The sequence below is a fragment of the Ostrinia nubilalis genome, chromosome 22, assembly GCF_963855985.1.
Source record: "Ostrinia nubilalis chromosome 22, ilOstNubi1.1, whole genome shotgun sequence".
In the NCBI taxonomy this organism is placed as follows: Eukaryota; Metazoa; Arthropoda; class Insecta; order Lepidoptera; family Crambidae; genus Ostrinia; species Ostrinia nubilalis.
In genome coordinates, this window is record NC_087109.1 from 7,789,281 (window position 1) to 7,813,645 (window position 24,365).

Genomic DNA, 24,365 nt, shown 5'->3' on the forward strand with positions numbered 1-24,365 from the left:
AATCGACGGCGACGTGCCCTTTTTTTAACTACAAAATATCCGCGACTCTATGATACGCAAATCGCGAAAGCAAAAAAAAAACTATGATTACAATAGTTTTTCATTTGTTTTTTTGGCGATAGCAATGTCCTTCAACTTTGATGAGACCTGACATTGTTATTATTGAAAAAGTTTCTATAGCTTATTCTGTTTACCTAGACTCGGTTGGCTCGGTTCCAGCACACATTCCCGCTATGTAGCGGAAGGCTATGTAATTGGAGTGGACACTAGATTTACTCGTATGATGCTGGTGTTTGCAGTGTTAAAATGTTATAATAAAAGTTATTGGCCGATTTCAGTTTACATTTCGTTCGGGGAATAAATTATGTTTGTGGTTGGGATATCAGTGATATTGGAGCAATAAAATCTGTTTATAACTAGCTGTGCCCGCGACTTCATACGCGTGAAAATTGTTTGAATATTTTTTTACCGTTTTTGCAACATTTCTCATTGATGCTAGCTGCTATTGATGGTGACATAGCCTTCCTTGATAATTTATGGACTATAGAAGTACATATAGATAGATACTATTACATAGATAGACTGTGTGGATAATAATAAGTCACCTCTTTTGGATTTTTAATAAAAATCTAGTCTCCATCGCACACGTTATAAAGTGCTGTTAGAGCGACCATGTAGCCACATATTACCACATAAAAGTAACTAAACAAACATAAAAGGTACTAAACTACATAAATATGACGGCCTCTGGTGACCACTTAAAAAGAAACTACGCAAAGAATTAAAAATTATTATTTTCTAAGCTACGAAAATAAAAATAAAACCGCTCACATTTCATGAAAACCCCGAAAGTTTTCAGCAAAGAAGACGTTCTTTACGAGTCGTTTAATTCAAACAATAATTTTGTTCCACGCAGCCGAGCGTGATTTGAAGTATTTGAACGAGGCCACAGTGTAAAAAATGGACATAGTAAACTTTATCTTTTGTCCTTTATTGTTTTTTTATCGTTTGGCCGTTTAGTTGTCGAATTTCCCGCAAAATTTAAAGAAAATTGTAGTATTACACGAATGATACTTTTTAATACTCCGTGAAACATTTCTTTCTTTCTTATCCTTTATTTTACAGTTTAATTCAAACAATAATTTTGTTCCACGCAGCCGAGCGTGATTTGAAATATTTTAACGAGGCCACAGTGTAAAAAATGGACACAGTAAACTTTATCTTGTGTCCTTTATTGATTTTTTTATCGTGTGGCCGTCATGTTGTCATTTCCCACAGAAAAGGGATTGCACGAATAATACTTTTTAAAACTCCGTGAAAGGTTACTTTTTGCCCTTTACAGTACTTATTATTATTCTGTGCCTTTACTTTACAGTTCACTTACTCATTGATTTTTTATTAAGTATTTTGAGAGACAATTGAAAGCTGAATACAGTTCCATTTGATTACATTAATTTTGAATCAATGAGCCGGAGTAACTCTACTGTTACTGAGATAACTAGACGTGAGAGTGAATAAGCACCCACTTAGGTAACATCAGGTGCCTGCCTTGTTCTGCATAAAAAAAACTTGAAATGCTGTTACTACTTATTACCATGTCTATCTCACAGTGAGTCATACTCTCGAAAGTATGAATGAGCTTAAAGCCAATGGCAGACAAGGACACATTATTTTGTTTCACGCACGACCAAAATAAACACGATTTTCTCCAACTTATGTATGACACACAAGAGTGTGTTTGCACCCTTATTCCACACAATAAAATATTAAAACTGCACAACCCCGCCCCTTTAATTGCAGTCTTCTAACCGCTGCCGCTGGCACGAGCCAAGACGAGCCAATTTAACAGCCTGTAGCGAAATTGCTATTTCAAGCGAGTTGAGAAAAAAAGCAAATTACTCGCATGAAAACATAAGATATTGTTACTGTTTAATCTAGGTTTAACAAGTAGTTTCGGTTAAAGTTAATAAAAGTTATATTGGAAGATTATAATTTAAAATGAATTCGATAGATACCTTCTTTAGTACAATATGAAACGTGTCGATCCAAAATTGATTGTCAATCTCAGAAAACATCGATAATATCCGCGCTAAACATCAGTAGCTAATTAAAACAGGAAGATGGAAAAATAAAGTGGTTTCTTAATAATTTCTTTGGTTTATTGAAAAAAATATTGCTTAGCAAGTACAAGTAATAACAACTACGTCATCAGTTTCCATTTTTACCTAAATATCAGATCTATCGGCTCCAAATGTCGATCAGGTAGTAGAATCCCCATCCCCTAGCAGTCTGGACGCGCACCGTGACGTGGTCGAAGCCCCTGCCTCCAGCGATCACCCAGGCATTCGCGTACTGGGTGTAGCCCACCTCTTGGGCTACTACAGCACTGATTCTGGTGCTTACATTAATTATAAGAAATAGTGTCGATTCAAAATTGATTGTCAATCTCAGAAAACATCGATAATATCCGCGCTAAACATCAGTAACTAATTAAAACAGGAAGATAGAAAAATAAAGTCGCTTCTTAATAATATCTTTGGTTTATTGAAAAAAATATTTCTTAACAAATAATAACAACTACGTCATCAGTTTCCATTTTTACCTAAATATCAGATCTATCGCCCCCAAATGTCGATCAGGTAGTAGAATCCCCATCCCCTAGCAGTCTGGACGCGCACCGTGGTGTAATTGTAGCCCATGCCTCCAGCGATCACCCAGGCATTCGCGTACTGGGTGTAGCCCACCTCTTGGGCTACCACTGCACTGATCCTGGTGGTCAGGTTGCCTCTGTAGACTAAGTCTTGCGTCTGGACAGCGTTGGCAATGCCAGCTCTTTGGAAATATGTTCTGGAAGAGAAAATATGGATTAAGAATATGAGACATGTGAATGTAGGCCATAGATTTTGTAGGTGACAAAGGGAGAGATGCGAACATCAAGCCTCCCAAAAACGCCCGGCCAGTCAACAGGAATCCCCTATTTGTCTCTGGTAAATTAGAAGGTCTTGCTGCTGAACATCATCACTATCAGATCATGTAGTGATGCAGATTATAGTCGTGGCTAGTACTTAAAGTACCTAATCATTGAATACATCTTGATCTTTATGATAACCTTTCATGTCTCATCACATCACATTAAAAGAAAGAAACTTATCTTATTTGTCGGCCGTTTGGTGTAGTGGTTCAGAACGGACTACTATGCCGAGAGGTCCCGGGTTCGATTCCCGGCCGGGCAGAAATTGAAATGATGAATTTTAATTTCTGTGACGGGTCTGGGTGTGACTATGTATAATATGTATGTATTTAAAGAAAAAAGTATATAAGTAGTATATCCGTTAAGCTAGCACCCATAACACAAGCATTAAGTTGCTTACTTTGGGGCTAGCTGGCGCTGTGTGAAATTGTCCAAAGATTTATTTATTTATTTTACTTATCATGTGATGATTTGAAATTACACCTTACCTAAAATATCAAACGTTATGATTTTGATTTTCAGAAGGTGTTAAGGCATTTTGAAACAGTGTGCTAATAGATACAGCCTGTTTCTTAACATTTTAGTAAAGACACTACCTGTTGTCAACAATAGAGTACTTTTGATCCAAAGAACAAAGTCTCGTGGTTTCCACAGAATAACAGCGTCATGTTCTGGGTTTTACTACTTCTGTGCATGACACATGCTGAGCGGTGGCCAATTTTAGTTCTAAATAATTGTACTTGCATTTATTATCCGAGTGTAATATTTTTTTAAGTTGGTACCAAAATAAATGTTTTTTTTTCTTTCTTTCGGGCTGAAGCTCACCTGTAAAGCAGTCGGTCGCCAGGCTGGATGTACCCATGATTAAGGTTGGCTCTGGAGGAGGGACCCTTCAGCAGGGCAGCCTCGTTGAAGGCCAGCACCGATAGAAGAACCAAGGATAGCGCGAATTTCATCTGTAATCAAAACACATTATTATAACGCGATTTTGCTGTGTTGTGACTATTTCCTGTAAAAAGTAATGAACAGATTTTGATGAAACTTAACAGTGTTGTAGCTTACACTTCAGAATTAGGTTATGATTAGATTGTTAGAATACTTTTCTCGAAATTCACCAACAAGCCGCATGCAAATGCTGGTGGTCTACATAATGTAATTAAAGTTAAAAATTAATGTAAGTAGATAAATCAATAACAACAGGTAGAGACACACATATAAAAAAACATCAGACTGATTCACGATGTAAAACAATGTCGCCATCGGATAGGCAACACAATAAAACACAAAAATATTTTAAGGATGATAATAAAAACTGCTCAATGAAAGGCAAACACACATTCGAATAGGGAACTTCCTCCTTTTTGAAGTCGGTTAAAGCTTAAATAAACGAACTATGAGAACTTACCTTGAAAGTTTAAATTAATTTTCTCTACACGTAAACCTCTCGTCTAGCTACTGCCTTACTATGTCAGAACCTCGTGATTACTATGTTATATACATCTCAATGGTTCGTCCGATAAGATACAGTTTGTTTATCAGAATGAATCACTAGTTGACATAAACAAAAGTGTTCTGGGAAGAAATTTTCCTGTCGATATTATCATTATCTATTTGCTAGATTATTAATCTTTAGGAAAGGAACAGTCATCATAATGCAAAGACTTTAACACTACATCTTTATTGCATAGTAGTACTTATTGCAACAACATAAGATGGCATATTGTTTAGCTTATTGAACTGCCTTTAAGTCTCTATCGAAATGGAAAAGTAGAAGAAAGTAGAATATCAGTATGTAGGTAATAATTACACTAGCTTCTGCCTACAGCTTCGCCCGCGTAGATTTAGATGATAAATTATGTATAGTATTCTTTGTCTTTTAGGGTTTGTTTATTTAAGACGTACAAAACAAGTTACAGCATTAAGGTTAGTTAGGTCAATTTTATAATAGCAATAACATAAACCAACTATATTCATAGTAAAAGACGTAAATTAAGAGATTAAAAAACGCAGTGGTTGATATAAAATCTGTTTGCTCTCTCTCTCTCTCTCTCTAAGATTTATTGTTATTTGTCAATTTTATTATTTAATTAATATTCATTTTTTGTATGGTGGTCACGACGGGAAACGACGGGAAAATAGTTCATTTTCAGCTCACCAGAGGGCTGAGTGTGAGTTTTCATCAAACAATGACATAATTTAATGTATGACGGATTGTACAGCGCCCCTAGAGGGAACGTTCAAAAACTAAAATTTTATAAATTTTAAACGCGCTCACTAAACTCACACTCAGCCCACAGATGTCGCTCTTGTGGCATGGGTTGCCTTTTTAATTCGATTTTCGTGCAAAACCACGATGCCTAGATATTCCGCGCAAAAGGTTCTGCCAAATCAACCTTATACCTACGCCTTGGCCATAAAAAAATAAAAAACGAAACTGTCAAAAGTGGCGCCAAAATAAACTATCAGGGACCGGTTTAACTTTACCTATACATAGGTACAAAAATCATTTTAGTTTTTATGTGTATGATAAATGAATTAAGATCAATTAAGAAGAGATACTTGTCTTTCTTGCTAATTCATTTTTCTATCTCTTTATAAGTGTTATCAGAATTTATTGAGAAATACTTACCTATAATGGTAGCGCTAAACATCAGCAGCGAATTAGAACAGGAAAATGGAAAATAAAGTCGTTATTTCTACATATAAGTAATTGCTTGGTTTATTGTAAAAAATATTGCTTAGAAAATAACAACAAATTCGTCGTCAGTTTCTATTTGTAGCTAAATATCAAATCAAATTCAAATTCAAAAACGTTTATTGCATGTCACCAATGTCACATTACAATTTATAGTGGTGTTACAAAATAGAGGTAGGTATACATGTGACGCCCTGCAAGGGCACAGCAAAACATCAGAGAGAGGGTTAGTATCTATCGCCCCCAAATGTCGATCAGGTAGTAGAATCCCCATCCCCTAGCAGTCTGGGCGCGCACCGTGACGTGGTTGAAGCCCCTGCCTCCAGCGATCACCCAGGCGTTCGCGTACTGGGTGTAGCCCACCTCTTGGGCTACCACTGCACTGATCCTGGTGGTCACGTTGCCTCGGTAGACAAAGTCTTGAGTCTGGACCGTGTTGGCAATGCCATATCTTTGGAAGTATGTTCTGGAAGGAGGAAATGTGAATTTAGCGAAATGCGATACGGCGTTGATCCCTTTCCGAGTTAATAAGTCTGCTATGAGCTTAAAGGTACTAGAGGTGCTAAGAAACACTGTTTCTTAGCATCTTAGTAAAATACTCTAGAGTTTTAGTACGTGTGGGCTGAGTGTGAGTTTAAAAAATGTATGAAAATTTTAGTTTTTGAATAGGGGCGCTGTACAATCCGTCATACATTTAATGTCATTTTTTGACTTTTTTGATGAAAACTCATACTAGACCCTCTGTTGTCGACAATAGAGTAGGTACTTATCGATCTAAACAAAGTCCCATGCTCACCTGTACAGCAGCCGGTCGCCAGGCTGGATGGAGCCGTGGTTGAGGTTGGCTCTGGAGGAGGGGCCCTTCAGCAGGCCAGCCTCGCTGAAGGCCAGCACCGATAGGATAACCAAGGATAGTGCGAATTTCATCTGTAATAAAAAAAAACATAATTATAAACGCGATTTGTGAGGATAGATAAACCGATGTTTATAATTTTTTCCCCTAAAGAGTACAGAGCAGATTTTGGTGACATTTGAAAGTGTTGAAGCGTGTATTACTTCAAAATTAGGCTATAATTAGAAGTCAGGATACTTTTTCTCGAAATTCACGAATAATCCTCATACAGAAGCTAGCAATAAGGATAAGCAACGGGTAGAAAATAATAAATAAAAAAAATTAAGTAATGGATTGGCAATACAATAAAAACACAAAAAGATATTTAAACATTGCCAGAAAATAAAAATCATCAAAAATCAGCATTAGAAAAAAGGCATAACGGTTAATTCTTATTTCAACTCAATTATTGAAGACCTTCTCGTTTCTTAAGTCGATTAAATTATTAAACAAAGGGTAAAGTAACTCAAACTCCATATAAGTAAAAGCGACAAACTATTGCTAGGGTACTTACCTTAGAAGTTTTTATTAATTTTCTCCACACGTAAACCCGTCTAGCTTCTGCCGTATAATGTCAGAACCTCTTAATTACTATGTTATATACATCCCAATGGTTCGTCCGATAAGATATAGTTTGTTTATCATAATTAATCACTAATCACATAAACAAAAATGTTCTGGGAATAAATCCTGTCGATATTATCATTATCTATTTGCCAGATTATCTTTAAGAAAGGAACAGTCATCATAATGCAAAGAGTATTGACTTTAAAACTATATCTTTATTGCTTAATAATCACTATTACAACTACATAAGAAACAGTGTTTAGGTTGATGAATCGTCTGTACATCTCTGGAAAAGAAGTAAAACTTGAATATCAGTAATTACACTAGCTTCTGCCTGCGGCTTTACCATAAATTTATTATTTCATTAATAGTTATTTATACATATAGTATAGTGTTATTTTATTTGTCTCAAAGCGCTGGTAGGGCCCAATAAGTGCCACCAGTAGTCTAAATTGAATAAAATATTTTTGATTTTGATTTTATTTTGTCTATTAGGATAGGTAAAAAACGCATCGTATAAAATCTGGAAGAAGCTAGAAGCAACTGGAAATTATTTAATTTTCAGCTCACCAGGTGTCGCTCTTGGCATGGGTTGCCTTTTTCATTCGCTGGTCGTGCCAGAAACCACGATGCCTAGATTTTCCGCGTAAAAAGTTTCTGCCAAATCGACGTACGCCTTGGCCATAAAAAAATAAAAACAAAACTGTCAAAAGTGGCGCCAAAAAAACTTAGGGATCGGTTTACTTTACACACACATACTTGCACATCTTTTTATTTTTTTCGAGATATGAGTAGGCTCAAGTAAAAGAATTAAGATCAATTAGCTGATAAAGAGATAGGTACTTGTTGCTTTAATTTCTTGCTAATTCATATTAGGTACTATCTTTTTGATAAGCGCTACCAACCAGCGATTAATGAAAATCGTGCTAATAGTAATTTGATTTATTGAGAAATATTATAAATCCATTCAGGTGTTCTATTTATAAAGGATTAGTATTTTTATGCGTGATAAATATAACAGTTACAGTAACAGTTTAGCTATAGATCCAAACTTAAAACTATTGAATATCAAGCTTATAATTTCATTAGGCATTTTAATTGATGGAATTTCAATCTATGACTGAACAAATTCAGGCTTAGGTATGTCTGAAATTCAGCCAGTTCATTAGCTTGAGGAACCGATTCCATAAAAAAATACCGACTTGCGAAATAATTCCTAGTAACTCACATTGCTAGATAAGTATTAGATAAGGATTATAATTTGCCTGTAATATATTTTCACTTGATATACATTACATATACGAGTAAACAGTAACTATAACATACGGCAACCCACTAACATAACAAGTGTTTCAATGTTCCTTGCTCTACTTACATTATGTAAATTTGAATGCAAGTTCTTATAACATTTACCTAGTTACTCATCACGATTCTCTACTAGATAATACAGTTTGAATTCATCAACGATAATGTTCTAGTATTCCTTTGTCGTTAAAAACAATAAGTTTATATTGTAGTATGTACCTATGTATAGTATGGTAGTAGTTCGTTCGTCGTTCGTTCGTTTCAGCCAAATGACGTCCACTGCTGAACAAAGGCCTCCTCCAAGGTTTTCCACAATGCACGGTCCTGCGCTGCCCGCATCCAGGCTCTTCCCGCGACCTGAAAATCCTGAAAATCAAGTGGCAGTGGGCAGGGCACATAGCTCGTAGAGACGATGGCCGTTGGGGCAGAAAACATCTCGAGTGGCGACCACGGGCTGGAAGACGTAGCGTGGGCAGGCCTCCTACTAGGTGGACCGACGATCTCGTATGGTAGTAGTATGTAGGCATAAATACCTACAGCTAGATACCCACCACTTGCAGCATCATTAAAAAGAAATAGAAGAAAATCAATACTATTGTTAGCCATTTGCTTACTACAGGAAATACAATTTACAAAATATTAGTTACCTATATTAATATTGATTGAGTTATCAATATCAATGAAGTAAGAGCCAATATTTTCTCTTTTTTTCGCCGGAATCTACCTCAATGTCTCTGTAAGGATATATTGCCAAACATTCTCATTTCCTTTGACGAATAATTTCTCCAATAAAGCGAGGCATAGACGAATGTGTGCAGACGTGAGGCTTATAAAAATTCATGGCAGCACAATAATTTGTTGGACTTACCTCTGGAGTGTCGCGGCTGCACTTTAAATTCTGCCCAAACCCAAAACGCCCAGTATTTTTTTAAAAACGTGTCAGTGTGGTATGTTTAAAAGCGTTCCAATATTAGTAAACTAGTTTTTGCCTGCGGCTTCACCAGCGTGAAATTTAGTTTGTCACAGATCGTCATAAATTATAGCCTATATGTTATTCTGGGTTATCTATAAATCTGTAGAGAGGTCAATTCTGTACATGAAATATATTTTCAAAAAAACTATCAGGGGGTGATTAGTGATCGATACTGATGCCAAAAATGCTATCAGTAAAATTTTTGTCTGTCTGTCTGTTTGTCTGTCTGTCTGTTTGTCTGTCTGTCCGTCTGTATGTTCCTTATAGAAACAAAAACTACTCGACGGATGTTAACGAAACTTGGTACAATTATTCTACATACTCCTGGGCAGGTTATAGTATACTTAGGAGCAGAGTAATGAAGGGAAATTTTGAGAAAACGGGAGAAGTTACTCCATTTTTTAAACTTCCGTCGCGCGTGCAGCCTTAAGCCTAAACGGCTAATCGTAGGCACTTGAAATTTGGAAGGGACGTAGCTTAGGTACCGTAGAGGTGCACTAAGAAAGGAATTCCCTAAATTCCCACGAGAACGGGAATTAGCGGAAAAATCCTTTTGTATGAAAAATCTAAACCGCTTAAGTTAGACGCTTGAAATTTGGCATGCAGGTACCTTAGTAAACTTAAAGCTTAGTTACAATAGGATATTTCAAAATTCCCACGGGAACGGGAGTTATCGGGAAAAACATTTGTATAAAAAAATCTAAGCCGCGTAAGATAGATGAAGGGGGTAAAACGGGATCCACGCGTACGAAGTCGCGGGCGGCCGCTAGTAAACAATAATACTGTAGTTTCATTAAAATCCGTTCAGTAGTTTTTGCGTGAAATAGTAACAAACATTCCATTGCCCGTGACTTTGGCCACGTTCTGTCTGTCACAGAATGTCTTATCCATCCATATTCTATAGCCTATCTTCATCAGGGATAATGTCTAAGAGGAAAGAATTTTTCAAATTCAAAATTTTGGAGCTTATTGAATATTTTATAATGGTATACCAGTAAGTGTGGATTTACCTATAACACGGTGTTTCGGGATTGATGAATAAATGAATTTGAATTTGAATTTGATGCCAGGATTTACAGCTTGCCCAGTGAAGTACAAGTTAGTAATTATCCCGAGGAATAACAAACTGTCAAAATGCTCGTTGCATTTATTTTTCCTAAGTGTTTTTAAGTATTTCACAGGACTTATTTGATCCATCTAGGATCTTTCTAGAGTATCTGAAAACGCATTTTACTGGTGACAGTCTACACAATCAATTCCTGTCGCTAGAGCGAAGACGAAGAGACAAAGCGAACCGGTGTAGCGATCCATTTTCTTTTATTGTCACGTTGCACAGTGTGTTATGAGACTGTATATTTCCTCAAATATACCACGGAATTTAAAGCTTTTTTTAATACAATTAGGCTAAATATCAGACTATATCTTGCAATTAAAAATGTTTGCATATATTACGGTATAATGGAAATGCAAAAAAATAAAAACAAAAATAATTTCTTCTAATTAACTGAATGCGTTTACGAAGCACTTAATACGCTTATTGCGTGTAGTTTTAAGAGCTTTATGAAGTATTGTAACATTTCTGAATTAAATGTTATTAGTTAACGAGTAACAATATTTTTGCATAATTTTAAAGTAAAAAAATAGGTACCTTTGAATTTTTATACCGCGAAAACTACGTGGAATTTTCAAACAGGAGTTTTATTTGTATAACTGAGCTCTATAGGGTTCATCAAATAAATGAGAATGTCCGATTATACAGTCTCTTAACACACTGTGCGTTGGGATGAGGCTACACACACATTATGTTGGAAAATGACGCTCATTGCAAGTCAATAAGATGCCACAGTGTGCTTAAGGTGATGTCGTTTAATTTTTCTGAATACGCTCAAACACAAGTTGCACAATTGAGGAAAAATAATTACAATGAGGGCTACCGTATTTGAGTTGACGCCACTGGCGATTAGGTAAGGTAGCATGAACAACTTCGTCTTCGAATCGTTTGCGTATTCGACTTTATTCGATACTCAACCTTCGAATTAAACGATAACGTGGCAATTTTGATTCTCAAAATAAGTTTTGTGCAACCATTTCTCATACTAAGTTCACTTTACGACATGACACGTTCACAAGGGCGCTGTTGTAGTTTTTGTACTAAATCTTTTGATGGCAATTCGAATACGCAAACGATTCGAAGTCGAAAGTTTTTTGTGCTAGAGGTACAGTGCTGTAAGATAGTGGCGCCAACTGATGAGCATAAAATGATATGAGTGTCCTTGCATTCGTATTATAGGTAGGGCCAATGTAGAGTAAGGTCTTGCCACTTGCCAGTGCAGCAGTGGTGACAACTACTGAGCGAAAATACGATAGACCTCATTATTTTGCTATTAATTAAGTAGGCAAACTTTGTTTTAGCTTAACAGATTTATCAAAGCGTTAAGATATAAATTAACCAACATAAACCCATAAAGTTAAATCCCTTAAAGCTTAGCACTAACTTTGAAACAAATTACTAAATCCATTACAACCGAGCCTCATTTTTCAGGGCCATCAAAATTTCGTTATCCTAATGTAATTTGGGAACAAAAGGGTTTAGAGTTGATAACTTTAAAATTACCAAAGTTACGGGCAAAGTCAAACATAGCATAATAAGTACAAATTGCCGTTGTGCTTGTTTTGTTTAAACTAGTAGCACCTTACATACCTAATTATTAAATGTTTATTTTGTACTTATACAATCCTAGATAGGTATATTACACTGCGGAACAAAAAAAATAAAAAAATCTGCGGCATCTATTTTGTTAATGGTTTTTGTAAATACGTGTATTACACATAAATGGTGTGCATTTACTTTCTTTGGATTGACTCTGGTTCTTGAGATAAACAAGACGCAAGAAATCAATGAAAAAAAATTAAACGACCCACCCTAAACTTATATTAATTTGATTATACCCCACTAAGTTTTTTTTCTACTCATGTATTAGTGTAGTTGTAGTTACAACAATTTAGTAATCAGCTACTAGACCTTGAAATTATCAGTTTGTGTCTTTTAAATTAATTTTTAAAGAGCTTTTTGTCTCAAAAAATATGAGTTCATTATGAAAACTTTGCGTTTACAACCCCAACAGTTTTTGTTAATATTTGGCTTGTAAACTTACAAAACCAAAGAAATAAGATCACGGAGGTAGTGATAAAAACCTACCAAGCATACTTTGGTATATTAAAACTTCCTTAAAAGAATAAATACTGGGGGTCCAATATCGTCTGCAAGCCTTGTGTAGACTCTTTGCCATACTGGAGCCAAGCTGGACGTAAAGGACTTCAATTTGGAAGGCCAAAGAAATGAACTGAGCTTTCTAATCACTAAAATGATCAAAAGTCAGCCAAATTAAAGTCCTTTACCTCCTGAAACGTCCGTTTGAATACGGAAAAAAAAATCGATTGACCGTAAATCCGTACTCTTATAAAAGACACTGTATTTGTAAACCACATAACACAAATTGAATCTGAAGCATGGCTAAGCTTTGTTTTAGTAGTCAAACAATATTTGGGGAGTCATAGAGCACCAGAATTGGTTGCTAAATTGTTTTAAAAAATTTACACATAAGGAGCTAATTTGAGTATTAAATTATTTTTTTACAATAAACATTTGGACAGGTTCTCCCATAATCTGGGTGATTACAGTGAGGAATAAGCAGAACGGTTCTACCAGAACATCAGGATAGTGGAAGAATGATATCCACGATCAATGGGACCGCCAGATGATGGCTGATTACTGTTGCCATAATTATGGAATTTTCCTGACCAAAACCATAACATAAAAGCTTACAGAAAAAGCTTTTTGTAGTTTTTTTTCTATTATTTGATGAAAAGCAAATATATTTTTAATTTTTATATCGTTCTTAAATAGGATCATAGTGTAAATATATTTTTTTAATACAGATTGGTATTTTAATTGATGTTTTTTCATATAAATAGTTAATAGCATTTATCTCAAGATCTAGAGTCAATTTGACAAATCTAATATTTTTCTAGTATTCAGCACACTAGTCGCATACAGAATTGACTCTAAACTACCATGCCGCAAAATGACTGTTCCCCAGTGTTATTGATACCTTCTTAACTTCATTTATTTGCCTCAATAATGGTGCGTATTTGAAGCAGTGGGTCTGACTTTCAACAGTGACAACATTTGTCTTTATAGAGATCGTTGTTTTTGGACATGAAAGAATTGCACAAAAAAATGATTTCTTCCATTTGCCACTGGTAAATTAGAGGATTTTGAAAACTAACGGTACATTACATAAACCATAAACTTAGGTAAGTAAATAAGCATAAAACGTTTAAAGAAACCCAAGAGAGTCACATAAAGTAAAAGCGAGAAGATTGGCCAAAACAAAACGCACTAAAATTAACGGTAATTGCTTCCAAAAGGTCCGGTAAAATGTTTCTCAAAAGAATTGGGATTTTTCCTTTCTCCGCCTTTTCTCAAAAATATAATTAAAATGTTTATGCGTTCTTGAATGTTAGGGAAACCTTTTTGTTTTTCACATGATACGAAAACACTTAATAAGAATTAAAGATGAAGAAAGTGTGTCAACAGTGAGCAGTAGAAATGGAAAAATGTTAATAATTAGCTACAAATTATATTAAAACTTAAATGACAGTTGGTGATGGTGGTCATTGGGACAAAAAAATTCTTGAGTGACGACCACATGGGGAAACATGTAATGTTGGTAGGCTTTCTCAGGACAGACTCGTGGGCCAGCGATCTTGAAAATCGTGGGAAACTCCTGAATGCAAGAAGCGCAGGACCGGTCTTTATGGAAATTCCTTAGCATTTTACTAATCAAAAGAACCATATTTTTTGGACTTAGTGCAACACAAATATTTATAGAAATAGACAAAATAGTCTTATAATTAATGTGTATAAGTGTAGTCACGCGATAATCTTACAAACAAAATTTTCGTCTAAACAAATTCCTGTAGCTGATTGATCATAAATCGTAAACAACCGCTGATCCGGCCTTCGAGGTGATATACAGGATGATGCTGAATTTCGCCGATGCAATAAGCCACAATTTGTCGGCAGCCGCGTGTGCCCTCACCGGCTGTATTTGGCTTAGGGCCAGATCAGGCACAAATCTAGTTAATGCTATGCTAAGCTAAGGGAGACAATTTTTATATGATACCTATTATTATACATATATAAATACACTGTAATATACGAGGGTCTTAGTAGTTTGAACCCCTTCGCCGCTGGGCTTTGTGGTGAATCTGCTCGTATCAGAAGGATATTTTCCTTAGCTCAAGGAGTTAATGGAGCTATCATAATTAAAATGTGTGTGCCAATACAAAACCAGAATGCGGCTTCAAGACAGGACTGGTCAGTTTGAAAATCCTTGGGGAGAAACTTTTATCCAGTAAGTAGTGGACGTCATTTGGATGTTTGTATGTTTCTTGGCCAGGAAAACAGTTGATAGTCGCTTACTTGTCAGAGATGGGACAAGTGCCAAGCTTGTTAGAAAAGCCTCGCTCCCACTGGTCGACAGGCCTTACTATCGCCACGTAGTGACCACGTTTACAGTTTAACTTTATTGGACCCGAAACAAGACAAATTCATGTTTGAAATGTCCAAACTTTCATACAGATACAAAGTTGATAAAGAAACGTTTTGCAAATCTGTTAAAAGTTATTTTACGTACGTCGCTATAATAGGTAAATAAAATATGTTTAGACTTGTAAAATATTCTTCTTCTTCTTTTCCACAACAAACCTACATCAGTGTCAGCCCAGCGTCAGCCCAAAACTCCACCACAAGAGTGGCGTTGTCAGTAGCCTCCATTTTGTTTGGGCACGCAGGGCCCGACATCAAGTCCTTCCTCGACTGGGGAACAAAACCGTACAATAAGTACGGTATATGTTTTAGGTATGTAAAATATTATTAAATATTATTACATAAAAATGTTGTGTGCTGTGTGGGGACGGCCGTAAAAGAATACTTTTCCCCACCGCCAACAGGAGGCGTGTCGTAAGAGGCGACAAACTCCTGTAGCACCGGACGGGCAGCAGCGTCTGCGTGTGAAACCAAGCAAAAAAAACTGCGATCGCCAACCCGCCTGCCAAGCGTGGCGATTAGGGCAAAACCCTCCAAATGGTGGCAAAAACAAAAAAACGGCCCCTAGTCCCCGGCGGCCCCACTATCCCGGACCACGGTAGCGGTCACGGTAACGGTGGGGCAAGGGGTGCGAAGAATCCCCGGGGGATGCCAGGCTACCAACACCGACGACCTCTGGCCCTGGCAACCTATAACGCTCGCACACTGCGTACAGACGTGAAGCTAATGGAACTCGAGGAAGAGTTGAGCAGGTTACGGTGGGATATCGTAGGATTATGTGAAGTCCGAAGAGAGGGGGAGGACACCATAATTCTTAAATCCGGAAACCTGCTCTATTTCCGGGAGGGCGACCAGCAGTCCCAGGGTGGTGTCGGGTTTATCGTCCACAAGTCCCTTGTCAACAACGTGGTCCAGATCGAGAGTGTTTCGGCGAGGGTAGTGTACCTGATACTCAGAATCACCAAACGGTATTCGCTGAAGGTCATACAGGTATACGCACCGACCACGGAACACCCCGACGACGAAGTGGAGACCATGTATGAGGATATTTCCAGAGCCATACATGGCTCCCGGTCCCATTTTACCGTTGTGATGGGGGACTTCAACGCGAAGCTAGGTAAACGAAGCGATAATGAGCCGAAAGTGGGGCAATTTGGGTACGGAGAGAGGAACGCACGTGGCCAACTGCTGGCTGGCTTTATGGAGAGGGAGGGCCTCTTTATGATGAACTCCTTCTTCAGAAAGCCAAAACAGCGAAAGTGGACATGGCTGCATCCCAATGGCGCTACAAAAAATGAGATAGACTTCATCTTGTCGACGAAGAAGCATATATTCAATGATGTCTCTGTGATCAATTCGGTCAAAACAGGAAGCGATCACCGAATGGTAAGAGGCACATTGAATATCAGACCCAAGCTCGAGAGATGTCGACTGATGAAGTCTACGCTCCGCCCAGCGCCCATCCAACTCCAAAACCCCGAAAGCTTTCAGCTCGAGTTGCAAAATCGTTTCGAATGCCTAGGAGACTGCGAAAATGTGGACAAATACAATGACAGGTTCGTGGAAATTGTCCAAACGACTGGGTCTAAGTTCTTTAAAACCCGTCGTTCAAAAGGAACCAAAAAGATCTCTGACCTCACCAATCAACTCATGGAAGAGAGACGGAACTTGGTTCTGCAGTCCTCTGAAGATGCTGCTCAGTATCGGCGCCTTAACAGACAGATCTCCAAGTCTTTGACTCGCGACCTACGCCAATTTAATACAGACCGTATTAAAGAGGCGATTGAGCGAAACAAGGGCTCTAAAGTGTTCGCAAGAGATCTGTCTGTTGGCCAAAGTCAACTGACCAAGCTGAAGACAGAGGATGGCAGAGCCATTTCGTCGGGGCCGGAGATATTGGAAGAGGTCGAGAAGTTCTACGGACAATTATACACGAGTGTACGTGCACCTGTCACAAATCTAACCGAAGACCCAAGAGCTAGACTGACCCGACACTATACCGAAGATATCCCGGACGTCAGTCTGTACGAGATTAGAATGGCTCTCAAACAGCTGAAGAACAACAAGGCACCGGGTGATGATGGAATCACGGCTGAGCTTTTGAAGGCAGGCGGAACGCCGGTACTGAGGGCTCTTCAGAAGCTGTTCGATTCCGTCATCCTCGAAGGAAAAACGCCTACGACATGGCACGGAAGTGTGGTGGTACTCTTCTTCAAAAAAGGTGACAAAACCTTATTGAAGAATTATAGACCCATCTCACTTCTGAGCCATGTCTACAAGCTGTTTTCAAGAGTCATTACGAATCGTCTCGCTCGCAGGCTCGACGACTTCCAGCCTCCCGAACAAGCCGGTTTCCGAAAAGGCTTTAGTACCATAGACCACATACATACGCTAAGGCAGATTATACAGAAGACCGAGGAGTATAATCAACCACTTTGCCTGGCGTTTGTGGATTATGAGAAAGCCTTCGATTCGGTCGAGACCTGGGCAGTGCTACAGTCTCTCCAAAGGTGCCAAATTGACTATCGATATATCGAAGTGTTGAGGGATTTGTACAAAAACGCCACAATGTCGGTCCGCCTCCAGGATCGGGATTCGAAACCTATCCAGTTGCAGCGAGGGGTAAGACAGGGAGACGTCATATCTCCAAAACTGTTTACCACCGCCCTGGAAGATGTCTTCAAGCTTCTGGACTGGAACGGATTTGGCATAAATATCAACGGCGAGTACATCACCCACCTTCGATTCGCGGACGATATCGTAGTCATGGCTGAGACTTTGGAGGATCTAGGCACAATGCTCGATGGCCTCAGTAGAGCCTCTCAACAAGTGGGCCTCAGAATGAACATGGACAAGACAAAAATCATGTCTAATGTCCGTGTTGCACCCACTCCTCTGAAGGTTGGAGACTCTACACTCGAAGTTGTCGACAATTATGTATACCTGGGACAAACAGTCCAGTTAGGTAGGTCCAACTTCGAGAAAGAGGTCAATCGTCGAATCCAACTCGGATGGGCAGCGTTCGGGAAGCTTCGCCATATACTCATGTCCGAAATACCGCAGTGTCTCAAGACGAAAGTCTTCGAGCAGTGTGTGTTGCCAGTGTTGACATATGGATCCGAAACGTGGTCGCTTACTATGGGCCTCATAAGAAGGCTCAAGGTCACCCAAAGGGCGATGGAGCGGGCTATGCTCGGAGTTTCCCTGCGTGATCGAATCAGAAATGAGGAGATCCGTAGGAGAACCAAAGTAACCGACATAGCTCGCAGAATTGCTAAAATCAAGTGGCAGTGGGCGGGGCACATAGCTCGTAGAGACGATGGCCGTTGGGGCAGGAAAGTTCTCGAGTGGCGACCACGGGCTGGAAAACGTAGCGTGGGCAGGCCTCCTACTAGGTGGACCGACGATCTGGTAAAGGTCGCGGGAAGAGCCTGGATGCGGGCAGCGCAGGACCGTTCATTGTGGAAAACCTTGGGGGAGGCCTTTGTCCAGCAGTGGACGTCATTTGGCTGAAACGAACGAACGAACGAACATAAAAATGTAAAATATTATTTAAACATGTTTATCAAAATACCTAAGCTTTCTTGCAACAACAGCAAAAAAGAGACCTTAAGCAACTACGACCAACAATAACGCTTTGAAAAAAGTTAAAAGAATAAATTTAAAGAGCAATAAATCGCCGAGTTAGACGGCTTGTCAAATTAAATTGGCGACAGTAATTTGTTACCAATACTCGAGGTCCTTCGACGTCGTTAAATTTTAATGAGACCATTAATCCAATAAGTGTACAAAGACAAATGACAGAACTTAATTAAACATTTAAAAATCATCTTGCAGACACAAAATTTAATCAATAGCAAGAAAAGTTCGGGGTTTTCTTGCCAACGGACGTCTATATTAGTTAGTTAATATTAGGTATCTATGTGTTTTGTAGAGACCATTTATTACAAAACAACCCTTAAAATTCTACTGAAGTTTAGTCCTAGGTTATGTGCTGTAATTGAAATTCTATTATTGAATAGCCTCAATCTACGCTTGAAATTGAATCTAATTCCACGGCTTAGTTAGTCAGTAACACATAATTATAGCACATCTTAGTACATACCAGCACATCAGACTTACATTTTTGTTACAAAATAGCATCTACATAGTACAAAAGATGCTTAACTTGATGTGCGGTTGATATACAATATTCTTATTTTTCAAACTCCAGGACATTCATCCACGGACAAAACAAAACACTACACATTTTCTTCCTCCCTTTCACACAGCAAGGGACACGGCAATTTCAGCTCTACAATTGTTCACTTCCCGTCTCACTATCTCTACAATAACGAACTCCCAGTTTTCCCGTGAAGTTTTCCCAGGGATGGATTGAGGGTCCTTACAGTGCTGAGTCCCGGGAAACGAGATACGTATTGAAGAGGTCGTAGAGTAGGTACCTGGTATTGAAAAGTGACCGAGACGGTTGACCTACTTTTATTTATTTTGTACAGGATGACGGATGTACGTTGTATAATACATAATATGTGTTGTAGACTGTGTGCAAAAAAGTCATATTTACAGAGGAACTTAATACCTATAAAACATGCAAATAATGGTTTACTAAACTATTGAATCTCTAATTCGATTCTGAAAAACTTTAACTTGGACATGAAAAATTGCTATGGTAGTTTATTTAAGGAACGGAATAATACTCTTACATTCAGTCAGAATCTCAGATCATACCATGATCTGAGGTCAGAATCAAATAAGTATAATTTTATTTCTTTATTTTATTTTATCTTGTTCAGAAAACCACTGCTTAAGAAACTATACATAAATAGAAAAGTCATATAAAGTCAGTTAGTTATAATACATAAATAGATGCTTAAAATAAAATTGCATATTAAATCCATCTTAAATAACTTTACATAACTTTCTTATATTACCTGAATTAGATTTAATCTGTATTTTTCCAAATAAGTAAATTAAAATAACTTCTATAACCTTTGACTCAATCTAGCACTGTGGTGACACATTTTATCAGCTAGTCTAGAAGATAGTACAGAAGTAGACATAAAGTCTTAACCCTATAATAAATTGTCTACTTGAGGATCTAGATACAGCCCTGTGCATCCCAAATAGAAAGAAAGTATTTTCCTCCCAATGTTCTTTAACTTCGGGATTAGTTTTAGAAGAATGCTCGGCAGTGACCATTGAGGAAATGGATTCCGCTTTTTGCATGGTTTTCTTCGAATTTAAGTTTGCCAGTTACGGTAGTTCTTTTAGAATTTAACGGCATTAAAAGTTCAATTCCGAGCGTTTTCTCAAAGGTGTTTGGTATTTGAGTGACGTAGCCTATTTTTATGTGTCATAAATTCACAATTGAGTTTTATAGTCCCAATTGAATTAAAGTTTACGGTCTAGCAATTTTATTGGAATACGCGTCATTGTCCCCAATTTTTGTTTTAATTAAAATGACCATGGCAGTTAATACGAGTGTTTATAAGTGTCAAATCAAGCTATAGTTGTTACTTATTAAAACAATGTAGCTAACAACAACATTGGTATGAGATAAAATTATGATTGCAGGAGACTTACAAACCCTGCCATAGCCAGTGTTTTGCATAATGAGAAGGCATCTTAAAATTAAAACAACATTACGTATATTAAAGCAGAGCATTCGCAGTCAGTTAAACTGATCAGTGGGACTTACGTACATCCAAAAGAACTGGCCGTGTACTATGAATTTGAATTTAAGATTTCACACACGGTCAAATTTTGGGTTTTACATCACTGAACTGACCATGGATGTCCAGCTTAAAGTGAGTATGGACTAGAGCATTTCTATGTATGTTCTTACGAATGGTAAACAATACAGGTAAAATGTACCTACGACGTTTGGTTCGTGAAAGTATATCACCCCACCAAACGTCGTAGAACTAGAACATAAATGTAAATGATTACATAGAGCGGCTCGTTGTTCTGGTTTAAATGCTCTAGCTAGTCTATATAGATGTCAACGTGAAATCGTGAACTCTGTCAGTTTATAATATAACGCGTTAGATTGTAAACTAACAGTGGGTTAGGTTAGGTTAGATTGTAATTTAACTACGTCAGATTATATACACAACTACACAATTTTACGGTGACATATACAACACCTTTAAAGTAAAAATAATTTCTCTACCTACCTAGAAGCCGGGCATACCATCTGCATATCTCTCACCTCCACTTGACTGAGCACTGTATTGTTGCAGGCGGTATCCGACTCCATGCTGGTGGAACTGAAGGCGTGCTTCATGGAGGCGTATGACGACAACCAGGACGGAAAGATTGACATCAGAGAGGTAACACTCGAGTGGTTTTATTCCGAGGTATTTATACTTACAAGAGAAAATATTAAGAGGTTTTTAAACCACAACGAGGAAAGCTCTTGAGCTCTATGTCACAGGAAGTGATGATCAAACTGAAGGTGGAAGCGAGATTCACTCGAAATCCTCATCTAGAGAGGAACTGGTATCTTTCTATCTCCAACTGCCGAAACTACTTAGTAAGAATAGTGGTAGCTAGCCAAGCGGACTTAGAAAAACATAACACACCTTCTGGCGCAGTCGGTGAAATCAAGCCGCATTTGGCACATAGCACCACCTGCAAAACCCACTTTTTGATCGAATCGAAAATCGAATCCGTCAAAACTCCATACAAAAAAGGGGCTTTTCGACCACTTTTCGATTGGTTTGCGATTATAATTTGCACTTTGTCTAGACCCACTGATGTTTCCATAAATTGACAGAAGTAAGCCAGCGTGTGTAATAGCATGGCTTAACGCGTTAACTGTTTGGACACAATAACGTTGTGCTATAGTTCTTGCAACTCACGAATACGAGTGAGCTTTACTTGTGTGTGTACGTGTACATGCACATACGATAGTGTAATGTCATATAAAAACTTGAAAAACGAAGTAGCGAGCCACCACACAATGTAAAGCTCACTCGCCTACGTGAATTGTAACAACATTATACAGTGTGAGTCACGTTAAAGTGTACATATGAAAATAGATGAAAGTAGACCTATTTTTATCGACAAAAAAGAGGTGAAAAAATTTTTGAGATTTTTTTTTTTAATTTTTATAGACTTTTTTTTCTTCCAATTACTTATTGTAAAGAAAACGTAAAAACTTTTAAACTAAGCGGTATATCCTGAGAAAATAAAAACAGTAATAATGCTAAATAACAGGCGAAGAAAAAAAATTCTATAAAAAATTAAAAAAGAATCTCAAAAAATTTTTGACCTCTTTTTTGTCGATAAAAATAGGCCTAGTTTCATCTATTTTCATATGTACACTTTAACGTGACTCACACTGTATTACAGTCATGTCACAATCAAGCTAACTCTGTGGCAGTTTCAGCAAGTTTCAGAAACTCATAGTTGCAAGTTCCCTTCTGTTAAACTGTTAAAGTGCCCTTCTGCTAAACTGGCATCCGCAGAATACCAGTGGTCGTGACGTGCTCTCTGCCGTCACGGCTTATACTGAGCAGATGCCATTTTGGTGCGTGTACTCTGTCTTTAGTGTTTAAGTTGTTATTTATTTGTAACGCTTTTAATACTCGCATCAAATAAATACTTTCTTTCTTTCTTTCTTTCTTTCTAAATCGTTTGTTTGGTTTCCAGCTTGCCCAACTGCTGCCCATGGAGGAGAACTTCCTACTTCTGTTCAGATTCGACAACCCCTTAGAATCTAGCGTCGAATTTATGAAAGTAAGTTTAAGCTATTTTCCATCCATCAATTCTTCCATAATTAATTATACTTACTTACTTACTTATATTATCTATAAGTGCGAGAGTAAGCCTAGGCGCAGACCAAATATTTTTCGTCGGCCGATAGTTTAGTCGGTCGACGTATCAGTATGAGCATGACATGGAAGTGCCCAAATTACACAGATTTGATTTTTAGACAACTAAGATCGGCCGACTAAAAGTTGGTGGTCTGCGCCTAGGCTTAGTAAAATCAGTTTTTTACGTTAGGAAGGAATGTGCACTTTCTATGAAAAATAGAAATTAATGCGGACAAAGCCACGGGCAAAAGCTAGTCTTATAATTTTGTTGCCATTTAATTAGTTAACAAGTAGAATCACTTGACAGTTTATTTTATTGCTATATATCTCTTCGACCCAAATAATTGATATTGCTCTACTGAGTTAATTACGGAGTTAAATGAATGAGTGCCTGACCCTGTTTGTTCTGAGGTAAAATTAACTAATCAATATTCCAGATTTGGCGGGAATACGACACGGACGGCAGCGGCTATATTGAGGCCGACGAACTTAAGGTAAATTAATATTACTTATCGTAGGGGTCACTTAAATATTAGGGATTGATGGTGAAAGAAACGGGCATAAAGCCAAGTTCTTGCAACTCACGAAGGCGAGTGAGCTTTACTTGTGTGTGTACGTGTACTACATGCACATAATGATACTTATTTTTAGTGTAATGTTAAAAACTTTTGAAAAACGAACAGTAGCGAGCCACCACACGTGTAAAAATTATCACTCGCCTTCGTGAGTTGCAAGAACTATAATTAAACTACCTATCTAATAAATTTATATGACTTATAAGTAATTATTATCTACTATCATAGGTATCTGGGAAGTGTAGGTAATCTCCAGTTCGACGTAATTTTAATATCATAATCAATATTAGTATGAATGAAATGGGCTCATTTACCTCAAAGTGATAGGTACTTAGAATAATTAATCTTTATCTATGAGTGATTGATTGATCGCAAACACTAATTGTATGCCTTAGTTTCTACTCGGAATAACATCGAATATTTATAACAGATATTACAGATTACAATTGATATGACATATAACACGAAGTACCTAGCACATTAACAGACAAAATAAGAACTTAAAGGTTATTGCCTATCAGTTCAAATTAACGTGGTTACCTGAGCACATGAAAATCTATATAAATACCAATTTTCAAAACTTTCCAGTTAAAACTACCAAATGCCTGGACTTTATAGCGATTTAGTTGTTTATACCTACTTAACGGTTTTAACAAGAAAATGATTTCGATTTAATTTATACTTCATAATTTTCTAGTAGAATTTTGTTACTTTACAAACAAAATGATATATTTTCCTCATTTCCACAGAATTTCCTCCGAGACCTGCTGAAAGAGGCGAAGAAAATCAACGACGTTTCAGAGGACAAGCTCATTGAGTACACTGACACAATGGTACCTGGCCCTTTGATTCATTAATTACATTTCCACTTTATTTATCTCATTATGTTAATGTAGTAATTATCTAAGTGGAAAAACGAGAATCAAACGCTACCTTAGAATGAGGGTTTTCGC

At 37.6% G+C, this 24,365-nt stretch overlaps 3 protein-coding genes across 4 annotated transcripts in view; 1 reads left to right on the plus strand and 2 right to left on the minus strand.

Annotated features, from left to right (window-relative positions):
• The window catches only part of LOC135082712 (calbindin-32), a 101,253-nt gene that overhangs the window by 66,506 nt on the left and 10,382 nt on the right, over positions 1-24,365 (plus strand). For both annotated transcript variants that reach the window (XM_063977482.1, XM_063977483.1), the window contains exons 4-7: positions 21,260-21,349; positions 22,674-22,760; positions 23,275-23,331; positions 24,162-24,245. In XM_063977482.1, the coding sequence (XP_063833552.1) occupies positions 21,260-21,349; positions 22,674-22,760; positions 23,275-23,331; positions 24,162-24,245 (318 nt within the window). The remainder of the gene's footprint in view (positions 1-21,259; positions 21,350-22,673; positions 22,761-23,274; positions 23,332-24,161; positions 24,246-24,365) is intronic.
• Positions 2,527-4,467, minus strand: LOC135082929 (uncharacterized). Its single transcript, XM_063977696.1, has 3 exons — positions 4,377-4,467; positions 3,797-3,927; positions 2,527-2,847 (listed from the first exon to the last, which is right to left on the minus strand). Exons 2-3 carry the CDS (start codon positions 3,925-3,927, stop codon positions 2,616-2,618), a joined length of 363 nt encoding a protein of 120 aa, XP_063833766.1. The 5' UTR covers positions 4,377-4,467; the 3' UTR covers positions 2,527-2,615.
• LOC135082976 (uncharacterized) lies at positions 5,769-7,181 on the minus strand. The gene is made up of 3 exons (XM_063977740.1): positions 7,073-7,181; positions 6,463-6,593; positions 5,769-6,132 (listed from the first exon to the last, which is right to left on the minus strand). Exons 2-3 carry the CDS (start codon positions 6,591-6,593, stop codon positions 5,901-5,903), a joined length of 363 nt encoding a protein of 120 aa, XP_063833810.1. The 5' UTR covers positions 7,073-7,181; the 3' UTR covers positions 5,769-5,900.